Genomic DNA, 12,873 nt, shown 5'->3' with positions numbered 1-12,873 from the left:
CACTGTCTGTCTCCCTGGTAAATATTGAAGCAAAATATTGATTTAATATTTCTGCCATCCCTCTATCGTTACCTGTGGTATTATCCAGTCTATCCCTTAATGGCCCTATTCCCATTAATGTAGAAATCAACCCGTGGCACTTCACCAAAACAAAATGGATGCTGAGCATCAGACGGGTTGGGATGACCAAAATCACAGTCGAAAAGATTTTTAAAGGTGGGAAGGGAAGCAGCAATGCGGAGGGGTTTAGGGAGAGTACAGCCAAGGCAGTCAAATGCTCTGCTACGGATGGTTGGGCAGAAGGGAAAGGGGGATGCAAAGGAGGCCAGGGCTGGAGGCTAAACTCGCATTTACTCAAATATGGGTCAATGGTCTAGACTTGTAAAAAAAAAGGTTTTTAAAAATAAAATTCTTAAATAAATTGTTCATAATGAATTCTTAACTTTTAATAATACAAAGCATTCCATTTTAAATGTTGAACCCAAACTTTACATTTAATTGCCGAAACAGTGGTGCCTCTCCCCAACTCCCTCAAATGAATCATTCCACTGGATGAGGTCACAGAGTTAGTCAATAACCTGAAGTGCATAGAAGAGATTTAATGCACAAGATCACAGTCCGTCGATCGTGGTGGAAGCAATCTTTTAATTACTTTGGCCAACGTAGTCAATTAGGATTTATAACTTTGGGTTTAAAGTCGGGGAGAATTTTGAAAGCTTATAGCTTGCAAGGCTATGTGTGCCAGTGCAGCCTTCGGTCGCCTGAGGAAGAGAGTGTTTGAAGACCAGGACCTCAAACCCGGCACCAAGCTCATGATCTACAGAGCAGCAGTGATACCCGCCCTGCTGTATGCCTCAGAGACATGGACCATGAACAGCAGGCACCTCAAAGCACTGGAGAGGTACCACCAACGCTGCCTCCGCAAGATCCTGCAAATCTACTGGCAGGATAGACGCACCAACATCAGTGTTCTTGCTCAGGCCAACATCCGCAGCATCGAAGCTTTGACCACACTTGATCAGCTCCGATGGACGGGTCACATCGTCCGCATGCCCGATACGAGACTCCCAAAACAAGCGCTCTACTCGGAGCTACGACACGGCAAGAGAACCTCAGGTGGGCAGAGGAAACGCTTCAAGGACACCCTCAAAGCCTCCTTGAAAAAGTGCAACATCCTCACCGACACCTGGGAATCCCTGGCCCAAGACTGCACAAAAGTGGCGGAGAAGCATCCGGGAAGGCGCTGAACACCTCGACTCTCTTCGCCGGGAGCAAGCGGAAGCCAAGCGCAAACAGCGGAAGGAGCGCACGTCAACCCAAGCACTCCACCCACCCGCCCCTTCAACCACCGTCTGCCCCACCTGACAGAGACTGTAGGTCCCGCATTGGGCTCATCAGTCACCTGAGAACTCATTTTTAATGTGGAAGCAAGTCATCCTCGGTTCCGAGGGACTGAAGAAGAAGAAGAAGGTAGCACAGGGCAGGAGTGCTTCAATACGTTGTACAGTCCAATTACAGGAAACTCTCGATTTACTGGCACCTAAATAACCGGAAATCTCTGTTAACCAGCAAAATTCAGGAGTAGGTTCAGGTAAGTTTTACTTCATATTAGTGGCAGTTCCTGGATCTGTGGCTGTGTAACTGGGGTTCGTGCACTTGTTGCTAAGCAACAGGGACGCTTGGTCTGTGGCCGGGGTTCCTGCACCTGTTGCTAAGCAACAGGGAAGCCTGGATTTGTTGCTGTGTACGGAGCTCTCGTACCTTTTACTATACCTCTCTGTAATCTGGACTTTTTGATAAGCCGGCACCACGCCGGTCCCGGATAAAAGAGTTTCCTGTGGTTTGTACCCACATTTCCAAGCATAGCTTGCGCACACCTGGTCTTGCAAGGTTATGGTCAAACTAGCTCAAGCTAATTGCATTTTTCAGTTGCCATGTACGCGAGTTAATAAAAAAAAAGACCAAGGTTCATCAAACTTTCCCATTCTTCTGCAGAATATGATTTGAACAAACCAGCAACCGTGAGTGCTGCACTGCACCACACCACTGGTAGATGGACAAGTCTTGGCCAATATTTATCCCTCAACCATCACTAAAACATCACATTATCACATTGCTGTTTGTGGGAGCTTGCTGTGCACAAAGTGGCTGCTGCATTTCCCACATTACAACAGTGACTACACTTACAAAGTACTTCATTGGCTGTAAAGCGCTTTGGGATGGCCGGAGGTTGTGAAAGGTGCTAGAGAAATGCGAGTCTTTCTTATAAATAATATTTTCCAATAATTACCTGTTGAGCAAATTGGTAAACTTGCAATGGTTAAGTTACAGCAAACAAACCTTGGTGGACATGAACTACAAAGAGAGCGCTGGTCAGTGATCATCCGGACAGAGTGTCGTAGAATCATAGAAATTTACAGCACAGAAGGCCATTCGGCCCATCGTGTCCGTGCCGGCCGACAAAGAGCTCTCCAGCCTAATCCCACTTTCCAGCTCTTGGTCCGTAGCCCCGTAGGTTACGGCACTTCAAGCGCATATCCAAGTACTTTTTAAATGTGGTGATGGTTTCTGCCTCTACCACCCTTTCAGGCAGCGAGTTCCAGACCCTCAAAAACGTAATACAGGTCCACAACCCCTTATCCGAAACCCTTGGGGCCAGATGTGTTTCGGAATTCAGAATTTTTCGGATTTCAGAACGGTACAAAATGAATTGAGCTTTTAAAAAAAAAAAACCCTGATGATTGAGGAAGGCCATACTGTAAGTAGATCACTGTAAATTGTTCCTCTTTTATTCAGACATTGTGTTTGAAGTTCACCTATTTACTTCTGTTTCCCGATAGAATTTTGTTCTTATTACCATTCTCAGTATTGGATCTTGTGTCAATTTGGTCCCATTGCTGCCGCACATTCACAAACTGAAATGTGATACTTGAACGCGCGAGGGGGGGGGGGGGGGGGGGGGGGAGGTCGGGGCGCGAGCGCGAGGGGGGAAAACTTTCGGTTTTCAGAATTGCGGTTAAGGGGTTGTGGACCTGTATAGAAATAAAACCGTGGCACGACTCTGAAGCCTGTGTTACGGAAATATATGGCAGTCATTTTGAACTTTGTATCTGTAGTCCCGACAACGATTTGTGGTCACAAAGGACAAGGGAAATACAGCAACAGTCCACATGGGAGGTCACTGTTGGCACAGAACCGATCAAAAGCAGAATAAAATTCAGTTTAAACTGAAGCAACGCACATTATAAACAGACCCAGTGAGTGAATTACAGGGCTGTAATCTGACCCCGTGGTTCAAAACCTTTTACTAGTAATTTAGATTAACTGAGCCTCTTGATTAGGTTGCCGTGATACCCAGATATCAAGCATTCTCCACAGAACACGTATTGGGCAAAGGATTTCTTTGCAATTACAAGATTTTTTCCCCCACATCACAAGGTAGTAACACTCCTGCCAACATCCTCGAGCTTCAAGGACATGCCGCCATCTGACTGCCACAGCTGCCAAACGAGAAACCGAGTTTAAGGAAAATATACGTCGGTTCACAACGCTACACCAGCGTGCGCCGCTACCTCAGCAGGGCTAGCACCAATATGTCATCTTATAAACGGCGTGCGAGGAACTTGAACAACTGCAAATTTAGATAACACAAAGCTCGGAGAGTTACAGGCCTGTAATCCAGCCTTTGCAGTTGGGCGACTGTTTAGGATGCAAGACCACGTAGGCCCACACCTTCCACAGGGCATGCAATGATGTCCTCCATCAACCAGCTCCCAAGGTCTCTATACGCTTCCCAACACCCACGTGAATCAAACATTTATTAACATCTCCTCACTACAGTAACATGTCACGTTAAGTGGCCACTCTTTACCGCTGGTCTAGACAGTGAGCATCAACGGGCTATTTTGACCGTGGAAGGCATCGCAGCCAAGCCAAGATCTTATCTGCGCTCGACACCCACATAGAAAGCAATCAGAAGCGGGGGCCCAAGCAAATTTTTTTCTCCCCAAACCGGGGCCAAGTGTCGCCCCTTGACTGAGCTCAGTGAATTCAGTGCAATCGGAGAACTGAACCTTGGACCTTCCGCTCGGTCTCCTTCACTCACTTTCCAGTATTTTACGCCTTAATTTCTTATGACGGCTGGGTTAGAAAGAAGGCTCGTTTTACCTTGGATGCATGTTCTCGTTGCCGCTATTCATACTGAAGCACGTGTTGATGCTGTTGGAAGGGCCGCAGATTCTCATCCTGTATCCTTTGCTTTGACCATTGGTGTTCAGTGTTGGTGACGAGTCTCTCCTCTTCTCCATATAAGGGGGTGTCCGGTCTAAGACCCGGTTGCTGTAGTCCTGCAGTCCGCAGTAGGTGGCCGAGGTCTGCATTGGTTTCTGGGGTTTCTCTCTCCGAGGTGCTGGTCGCGCAGATTTGGTCGCTGCCGTGGCTGAAGCAAATGGACTGGATGCATAAAGGGTGGTGTCAATGCCGCTGTCACTGGATGCTCCTTTCACCGAGGCCTCAAGGTCAACCTCCATATGCTCTATGTTGTCAAACCATCTTTCATCACTGTGGCTGCTGGAGGCATTGCTGGACAGGGTATTACTACTGGACTGGCTCGAGTAATGGGCATCGCCCTGTTAAGAAGCAGACACAGAATTAGAATCAGAAGTACAAACTGTGCAGTGCCCTTGGAGAAGGCTCAATGTAGACAGCCCGACAGACAGCTATTTCAGCTTGCAAAGGACACGGTCTTTTCCATTTCTGTGCTCGCCAGCTGCGATTTTCCACCCATTAAAGTGAGCGGGTGGGAAATCGCAGGCGACCGAGCTCGGGAGTGGAAAACCCCAGACGGCAGCTCCAGGAGCTTAAAGAACGACATCGAATTTTTAAAATCACAAATCCTTCAGCAGGGTGACTGCAGTTTTAGGATAAGTGTGGAAGTACAAAATCTAAATCAGGTCACTCAGATTTATGCTCCAGGATGGATTGAAGTTTATGGCTCATTTAATGTACTGCACGGTGTGGAAACTAAGTCCTATTAACCAAGAACGTGCTGGGATTGAATTAAGATGACCTCAGTAATGCCAGTAATAAAGGCATTATAATTAGCACCCGTACCTAGGACAATTACAGGACCAACTGCTGACTGCTATCAAGTGATTATTGGTGTGTTTATCAGTTAAGGACAGAATTATCACTGCCCTCTGAGTCCAAATAGCCTTTTAACACTCGCTGTACAGGGTAACACATGAGCCACTTGGGGAGAGATATCTAGCAGTAGGGCTCTGTAAAATCAGTGCCTTCAGGAGAGAAGAGGTCGGGGCAAAAAAAAGAGACTTGCATTTCTGTAGCGCCTTTCACGACCTCAGGACGTCCCAAAGTGCTTTACAGCCAATGAAGTACTTTTGAAGCGTAGTCATTGTTGTAATGTAGGAAAAGCAGGAGCCAATTTGCGCACAGCAAGCTCCCACAGACAGCAATGTGATAATGACCAGATCGTCTGTTTCATTGCGGTCGGTTAAGGGATAAATATTGGCCAGGAGACCGGGGATAACTCCCCTGCTCCTCTTCGAAATAGTGGCCATGGAATATATTATGTCCACCTGAGAGGGCATAACGTCTCAGACAGTGCAGCACTCCCTCAGTACCGCCCCTCCGACAGTGCAGCACTCCCTCAGTACCGCCCCTCCGACAGTGCAGCACTCCCTCAGTACCGCCCCTCCGACAGTGCAGCACTCCCTCAGTACCGCCCCTCCGACAGTGCAGCACTCCCTCAGTACCGCCCCTCCGACAGTGCAGCACTCCCTCAGTACCGCCCCTCCGACAGTGCAGCACTCCCTCAGTACCGCCCCTCCGACAGTGCAGCACTCCCTCAGTACTGCACTGGGAGTGTCAGCCTAGATTTTTGTGCTCAAGTCTCTGGAGTAGGACTTGAACCCACAACCTTCTGACTCAGAGGCGAGGGTGCTGCCCACTGAGCCACGGCTGACACCTTGTTCTTGAGAAATAGGCATGTGCTCTGGTAAGAGGATCATACCAAAGAGAATTTGTCATCTCCTAATGCAGTTAATAATGGCAATGGGTTTGGCAGAACATGTCAGATAGAGAATGGTTTGACAGGACACGTGCAGTTTGATACAGAAATAATGAGACTTACTTTGGCATGCCTGTTGGGGGAATCCTTGCCTGCTTGCTCTTGTCTAGGGAGGCGCTTACTAATGCTGTTTCCGGAGGCTGAGTAAACTTTGGACACTGCTGGTACATGCCATAAAGGCTCTGAAATTAAAGAGTTACAATTCTTAATTATAGTAACATTTTAATAACACAAGTAGCTTGCAAAGGCAGCAGATTATTTCCAACTCCAGAAGGTTGCAATGGCTCCTTTTGCTCTTCCCCACTGAAAATGATTCAGTAGCACAGAGAGCAGCCAGGAACAGGACACAGAAGTGGTGAATCTATTAGGCTCCCCATGTGGTGTTTTTTTTTTGGTGGCCAATTATGTCTTCTTTGTCCTCTCCTCTTATGAGGGCTAAACTATGGTTCCGCGGGTGCTGGAGGCCCGCCAGTGCCATCATTCATGATGCGGGAGCTCAAACAGTGAGTCTCGGCAGGCTATTTCACCGTGGAAGACCTCACGGGATTGGAATGCAAGTGATGAAGTGGTGCTTCAGTTGTACAGATCCTTGGTCAGACCCCATCTGGAGTACTGCGCTCAGTTTTGGGAAGTGAACTACAGGAACAGATATATTGGCCTTGGAGGAGGTACAGCGCAAATTCACCAGAATGATACCGGGGCTTAAAGTTAAATTACGAGGACAGGCTGCATAAACCTGGCTTGCATTCCCTCGAGTTTGGAGATCGAGGGTTGATTTAATCGATAAAAATAATTTAAAAAACTATTTCCTCTGGTGTGGGGCACAATCTTCAAATTAGAACTAGGAGTGAAATCAGAAAGCATTTTTTCACACCAAGAATAATGGATATCTGGAACTCCCTTTCCCAAAAGGCTCTGGGTCAATTAATGTTCTCAAGATTAGGACCGATAGATTTTCGTTAGGCAAGAGCATCAAGGTATGTGGAGCCAAGGCAGGTAAATGGAGTTGAGGTATAGATCAGCCATTGAATGGTGGAACAAGCTCAAGGGGCTGAACGGCCTATTCCTGTTCCTATTGCTACGTTCTCAACTGATGTCCACACTTCTCTTGACTGATCTTTAACCCCAGGGGGTATGGAGGTCGACTGCGGTGCCCTTTCCGCCACTCTGACGGAGATCAACCATGTCACACGATCGGCAGGCTCACCCCGCCCAGATTTTTAAAAATTCATTCATCGAGAGGATGTGTGCGCTGCTGGCAAGACCAGCATTTATTGCCCATCCCTAATTGCCCATAACAGAGCGGCTTGTCATTCCAGAGGGCTGTTAAAGTCACCCGTGGGTCTGGCGTCACATATCGGCCAGACCGGGTAAGGAAGGCAGATTTCATTCCCTAAAAGACATTAGTGAATCAGATGGGTTTTTACGGCAATCTGGTAGTTACACGGTAGTAGCTTTTTATTCTAGATTCATTTCTTAACTGATTTTAAATTCCCCAGCTGCTGTGGTGGGATTTGAACTGACGTCTCCCGGCCTCTGGATTACTAGTCCAGTAACATAACCACTATGCTACCGTTTCCTAGCTGAACAGCTGCCAACATTCACAGTCTAACATCACACCTCAAAAAATGAGACAGTACTGCAGGGCTGCCAGCACCAGTGGTACCCCCCAGGATGAATTCGTGTTTTCAAGGGGTGGCGGGGAGAAAGAGTAAAGCCTGAAGCAAAGGAACATCCGCAATGTAATAAAAGCAACAAACGGAGCAAGTATAATTAGGACTGGCAATTAAGGGGTTACGGTCATTGTACGAAAGGACGACTGCAGCTGGAGAGGGAGTCGAGGGCATTTCACCAGCTCCAGCCTCAGCAGCATAAGCAGCTTTCCCAGACATCACAACACATGGGCCACACACAGCTCCAGCAGGATTAATTAAAGAAAACTTAAATCTCAGTGTTTTTCTTTTTTAAAAAAAGGAGCAAAACCATCTATACAAAACCTCCCCACACAAACAGACGCGATTAGATTTAACCGCTGCCAATAAACATGATCCACAAGAGATTTTCTGAAAGCTCTTGGCGTTCTGCAGCCAGGAACAGTTTAAACACAGCTGTCCCGGTCAGATGTTGTTGTTTAATTAAAGCCAGAGAAGAGCTGTAATCGAATACAAAACAAATCCTTCCTTACGTCTAACTAGCTTACAATACTTAAAGTAAAAAGGAGCAGGGTGAGGGTGGGTGGAAACGAAATGACTAAAGACAATATTCTCTTGTGGTTGCTAATTCAAGTGAGTAGAGTACTGAAGAGATTCCAGTACAGTGTGGTCTTTTCAGCAAGCGCTGTTGTTGACAGACTAGGCTAGCTTATCTCTGTACAGCCTCACAATTGCACTTGTTACTGTATTTCAAAATGGTGCCTATATTTTTCTTACCAAGATCCTTTGAAAGGCTCTCTGGCATTTGTAACTCATTCTGCACACCCTTTCGCCATCCTTCACTGAACAGTTTCCCCCCATATACCGGGGCCACTGACCCATATACATCCAACCCTGGCACCCGCTAATGAAGATATCCTATAAACACCCTGTGGCTGTATAGAAAGGCCACATAGACAGCGCTGCCAATATCGGACAAATCCTCGGTGAGATTTTTTTTAGTTGCTTGAGGCATTGCCTTGTAACAAAATCAAATGAATTAAAAGTGTCAAGCTGCAACAGTCATGTAGTATGTTCTCTCCTCTCTCCACAGCCCACATGGCTGGGTTTGCAAGTGAATCCTATTGCTGGAAGATGCGAATGCTGCGGAACAGGACGCGATGCCCTCTGTCCCAACTGTCGCACCCTGCACATGCCAGATTAAAAGCAAATCCAGGCTTTGCTAGCAGCTCTGCCTATATGACCTTGGGTCAATGTCAGAGGACAGAGTTGAGACTGCCAAACCCATCTCTTGCAGATCCTTTGCAGAGAACAAACACAGGGGCAGAGAGTAATGCCACAAGTCTGATTCAAAGCCAGGTCCCAGAGTGAAAGAACAGTGTACTAATGTACTAATAAACCCACTGTGGCACCCAGTGCACCCCACCCCCAGAATGCTACATTTTAAAAACAGAATTCCACTTTCTGGTGGGATTTTATTTGGTCAGCTTTGACTGAGGAAGAGACAATTATCTCATGACTCGCAATGTTCCCGTTAAGCGCCGCAGACAGCAGCAGGTTCCCTGCGCAGGCCACTCACCGGCTTTTACACTGTAGATACCGCGCATGAGCAGAAATCTGAATGGGCCACGCATTGTGGAAGGCAGGCCGCGCACAAGGCAGAGTGGCTTATGGGGAACATTGCTTACGAGTTAGTCTCATCGATGCAAATGGTTTGAAATTGCGCTACGATAGTAATAATGAAACCGTTAATGTGTTGGTACGAAATTCTTCTGGCGGTGGTAAAGGAGCAGAGGGATGCTGGTTCGCGTGGAACTGTACCCTGCATGATTCAGTGCCATTAGGTGATGAGGGGGAGGAAATTCAAGAACTATTTGCCCCCATCACCAGAGTGGAGGCATCGCCGATAAATTACCATTCTTATTTCGCTCTATCGTGCTGTCCTGGCTGGTTAATCCTCCAGATGAAGAATCGCCACTCGACATCAGGTCATCTCTGTTGTGATGCTCGTACGGAGGAAGTGGACGCTGGCCTCCTCCATACCTGTCGGTGAAATAAGCACAGAACACGCTTCAGTTGATTAGGTCAAAGCATTAAATATAAATGCTGCAAAGTTAATGCCCCAAGTTTTATTTTATACGCTATAAATTGGCAATTAAAAAAAAAAGTTGACTATTTTTGCGGCAATAATTTTGAATGCAACGCAATCTAAGGTCGCCCCTGATTTTAAGGGCCCGGTTGTTCTGGAGAATCTAAGGGGGAGGTCTAGCATCTCGTTCCGCAGTCAGCCTAGGCTTCTCGGTGCAAATACTGCCCAAGCAATGCGGTCTGCCTTTTGGGGAGGGCGGGTAAAGAGGGGAGAAATACGCAGCAAAAAACAGAATGCACCAAAATATCAGAATTTCCTCAGTGCAGATATGCTCGCCAGTATAACATTTTCAGGAGGTAATTCCACTGTCGCTATGTAGTACAATCTGTACAAAACAGTCCAATCACTACTCAGCAACGAAACTGGAAGTAATCACCATCTCAAAGTTTAACCGACACCAGATTAATGTCTGTTACCTTTAATATCCTCAGCACAAGAGCCATAAAGACAGTGTAACTTTGGTAACAGCCATTTTAACAGCTCTATTTTCTCCCCTTCTTAAACATTCACTCTTGGCAACACCCAATCCAATGCCAGCAGAGATCACTGAGGTATGGTCTGGGGCAGGGAATCTACCAATGAAGCATTACGGCATGTCAAGTCTTTTACCACCATCAGGATGTTTTTTTTTTCCCCCCAAGAGGGTCAACTCTTAATCTCTTTCTCTCTGCACCCCATTCCCCCACCCCTACCCCATCCCACCCCACCACCATCCCATCTTCTCTTCCCAGTCTCTCCTGGTTGTGCACTAACTGCGATGATCTGGCTCCAGGTCTCTCAACGGCACGGTGAACCTGCCGTTTGTGTAGTGTGCAAGCCCAGTGCTAACTCTCCCTTCTTATGGAGTCTTCACCTGGTGCCTGCTTTGTGCTTCTTCACGTGGCTTAACTTGGCAGCATGGGAGTGTTCCACTATTCTGTAGGATTGGACTTTCGTTACAGGAATATTGGCAGTTCCAACATAGAGTCTACTTGCAAAATTGAGCATTGATGAAGGGTCTCACTCACGACATGAACTGGTCTTGTCTTTGCAGATGCTATCTGACCGGTTGTGCATTTTCAGCTCTTATTTCCAGCATTCACAGCTTTGCTTTTTAATCTCAAGACAGTCTAACTTGATTGGTTAGAAAAGCTCCAAATAAGGCAGGAAGCAACCCTATAATTTAGTGCTTTGTTTACAACACGGAGAACTTTTGCTATTACATCTATATAGATTGGAATTTAAGTTATCAAGTTAAACAAGACAAACAGGAAGGAATTTGTTTTTCTGTCTGGGTTTCCAATTTCTTGCGTCACCTTGTATTAAGACAAGGCACCACATGACCTTTCTTTTGCAGCACTATGAATATCACACATGTAGGGACACAATTCATGATGGTTATCACATGGGGCAGCTCTCTTTACAGAAATGAGTTTCAACAAGAAAACTGTGACCTTCTCTTTCGAGAGCCTGTTCAGAGAAAGCAGGAGGGAGGACTACGCATCAGCATTTCAGTCAGGACGAGGTCACCTTGTTGGTTAATTTCTCAACAAGCTGAGGGATGGGAACATAAGAACTTAAGAAACAGGAGGAGTCGGCCATACGGCCCCTCGAGCCTGCTCTGCCATTCAATAAGATCATGGTTGAACTTCTACCGCAACTCCACTTTCCCGCCCAAAGTGGTTCAAGTTTTTTAAGAAAAAAAACTAACCACCATAATTTCCCCAAAGGGGTCAGATGCTCCACTAGAACCCTTTAACATTGTAAAACGCTGCACCCACGCCTGGTACCAACAAAGAAAGACGGATCCAAGTATATAGTGTCAGCCGTGGCTCAGTGGGTCGCACTCTCATCTGAGTCACAAGGTTGTGGGTTCAAGTCCCACTCCAGAGACTTGAACACAAAAATCCAGGCCGACACTCCCAGTGCAGTACTGAGGGAGCGCCACACTGTCGGAGGTGCCGTCCTGCGGATGAGACGTTAAACTTTCTCAGGTGGACATAAAAGATCCTATGGCACTATTTCGAAGAGGAGGAAGGGTGTTGTCCTTGGTGTCCTAGCCAATATTTATCCCTCAATCAATATCTAAAAAAAAAAAAATCAGATGATCTGGTCATTATCACATTGCTGTTTGTGGGAGCGTGCTGTGTGCAAATTGGCTGCCGCGTTTCCTACATTACAACAGCGACTACACTTCAAAAAGTATTTAATTGGCTGTAAAGCATTTTGAGATGTCCAGCGGTCGTGAAAGGCGCTATAGAAATGCAAGTCTTGTTTTATATAAAGGGGTCACACCGTGCCCAAACCCAGTACGCAGCAAGCACTCTGCTACCCTAATCTCTTTGCTAAAGAATAACCTCGGCCCGGTCAACAGATAATGCCACCCACATGTATAGAGCTGTCCGAGCTATTCCACACATGTACTTGCAAGTGCCATGACCTGTGCAACAATAAATATGTGGTAAATTCCTAAACATCAAGGACCTGATCATTAATAGTTGTAATTTCCAGTCGTGTCCCTCAGAGGCGTGCATACCACTATTTCACATCAGACAGGTTTGGCTTTGCTCTAACCCTAAAGTAAAAATTCCCTGAAATTGTTAGTTTGAAATCAGCAGCCACCCACGAACATATTTCATATTTCAGCTCAGATGCTTAATTGGTACCCTCTCATTAGTGGTATTGTTATATAGTCGGGTAAACAAAAACAAATCGGAATCAGTCATGCAACACAGCGCTAGAAATTCTTCTGTTACTTGACAAACCAGTTTGGTGTTTGAGGAGCTGTAATTTACAATGAGGTGCTGCAGGTTGCCATCGTGCTGAACAGTGGCCAAAGGCTTCAAGACCCGACTAAATGAACAAATGTCGTGTAACCCTGATAGAGGGGCAACTGGCAGCAGGTTCTCTTTGGTGTTTTTAAATTCGAATTAAAAAAACTTGCAATATAATCAAATGAAAGATTCGGCTGTCTGAAATGTAAATCTGACACGTTGATTATATCT

At 46.4% G+C, this 12,873-nt stretch overlaps 1 protein-coding gene across 6 annotated transcripts in view; it reads right to left on the bottom strand.

Moving 5' to 3' along the window:
- sipa1l3 (signal-induced proliferation-associated 1 like 3) overlaps positions 1 to 12,873 on the bottom strand; it is a 233,984-nt gene that overhangs the window by 43,980 nt on the left and 177,131 nt on the right. For all 6 annotated transcript variants that reach the window (XM_085973275.1, XM_085973272.1, XM_085973277.1 and 3 more), the window contains 3 exons: positions 9,656 to 9,783; positions 6,152 to 6,270; positions 4,168 to 4,628 (listed from right to left, as the gene is read on the bottom strand). In XM_085973275.1, coding sequence (XP_085829401.1) covers positions 4,168 to 4,628; positions 6,152 to 6,270; positions 9,656 to 9,783 — 708 coding nt within the window. The remainder of the gene's footprint in view (positions 1 to 4,167; positions 4,629 to 6,151; positions 6,271 to 9,655; positions 9,784 to 12,873) is intronic.

The sequence above is a fragment of the Somniosus microcephalus genome, chromosome 34 (genome assembly GCF_052327205.1).
Source record: "Somniosus microcephalus isolate GS21.2 chromosome 34, FLI_Smic_1.0, whole genome shotgun sequence".
NCBI lineage: Eukaryota > Metazoa > Chordata > Chondrichthyes > Squaliformes > Somniosidae > Somniosus > Somniosus microcephalus.
This window is presented reverse-complemented; position numbering and strand designations above follow the sequence as displayed.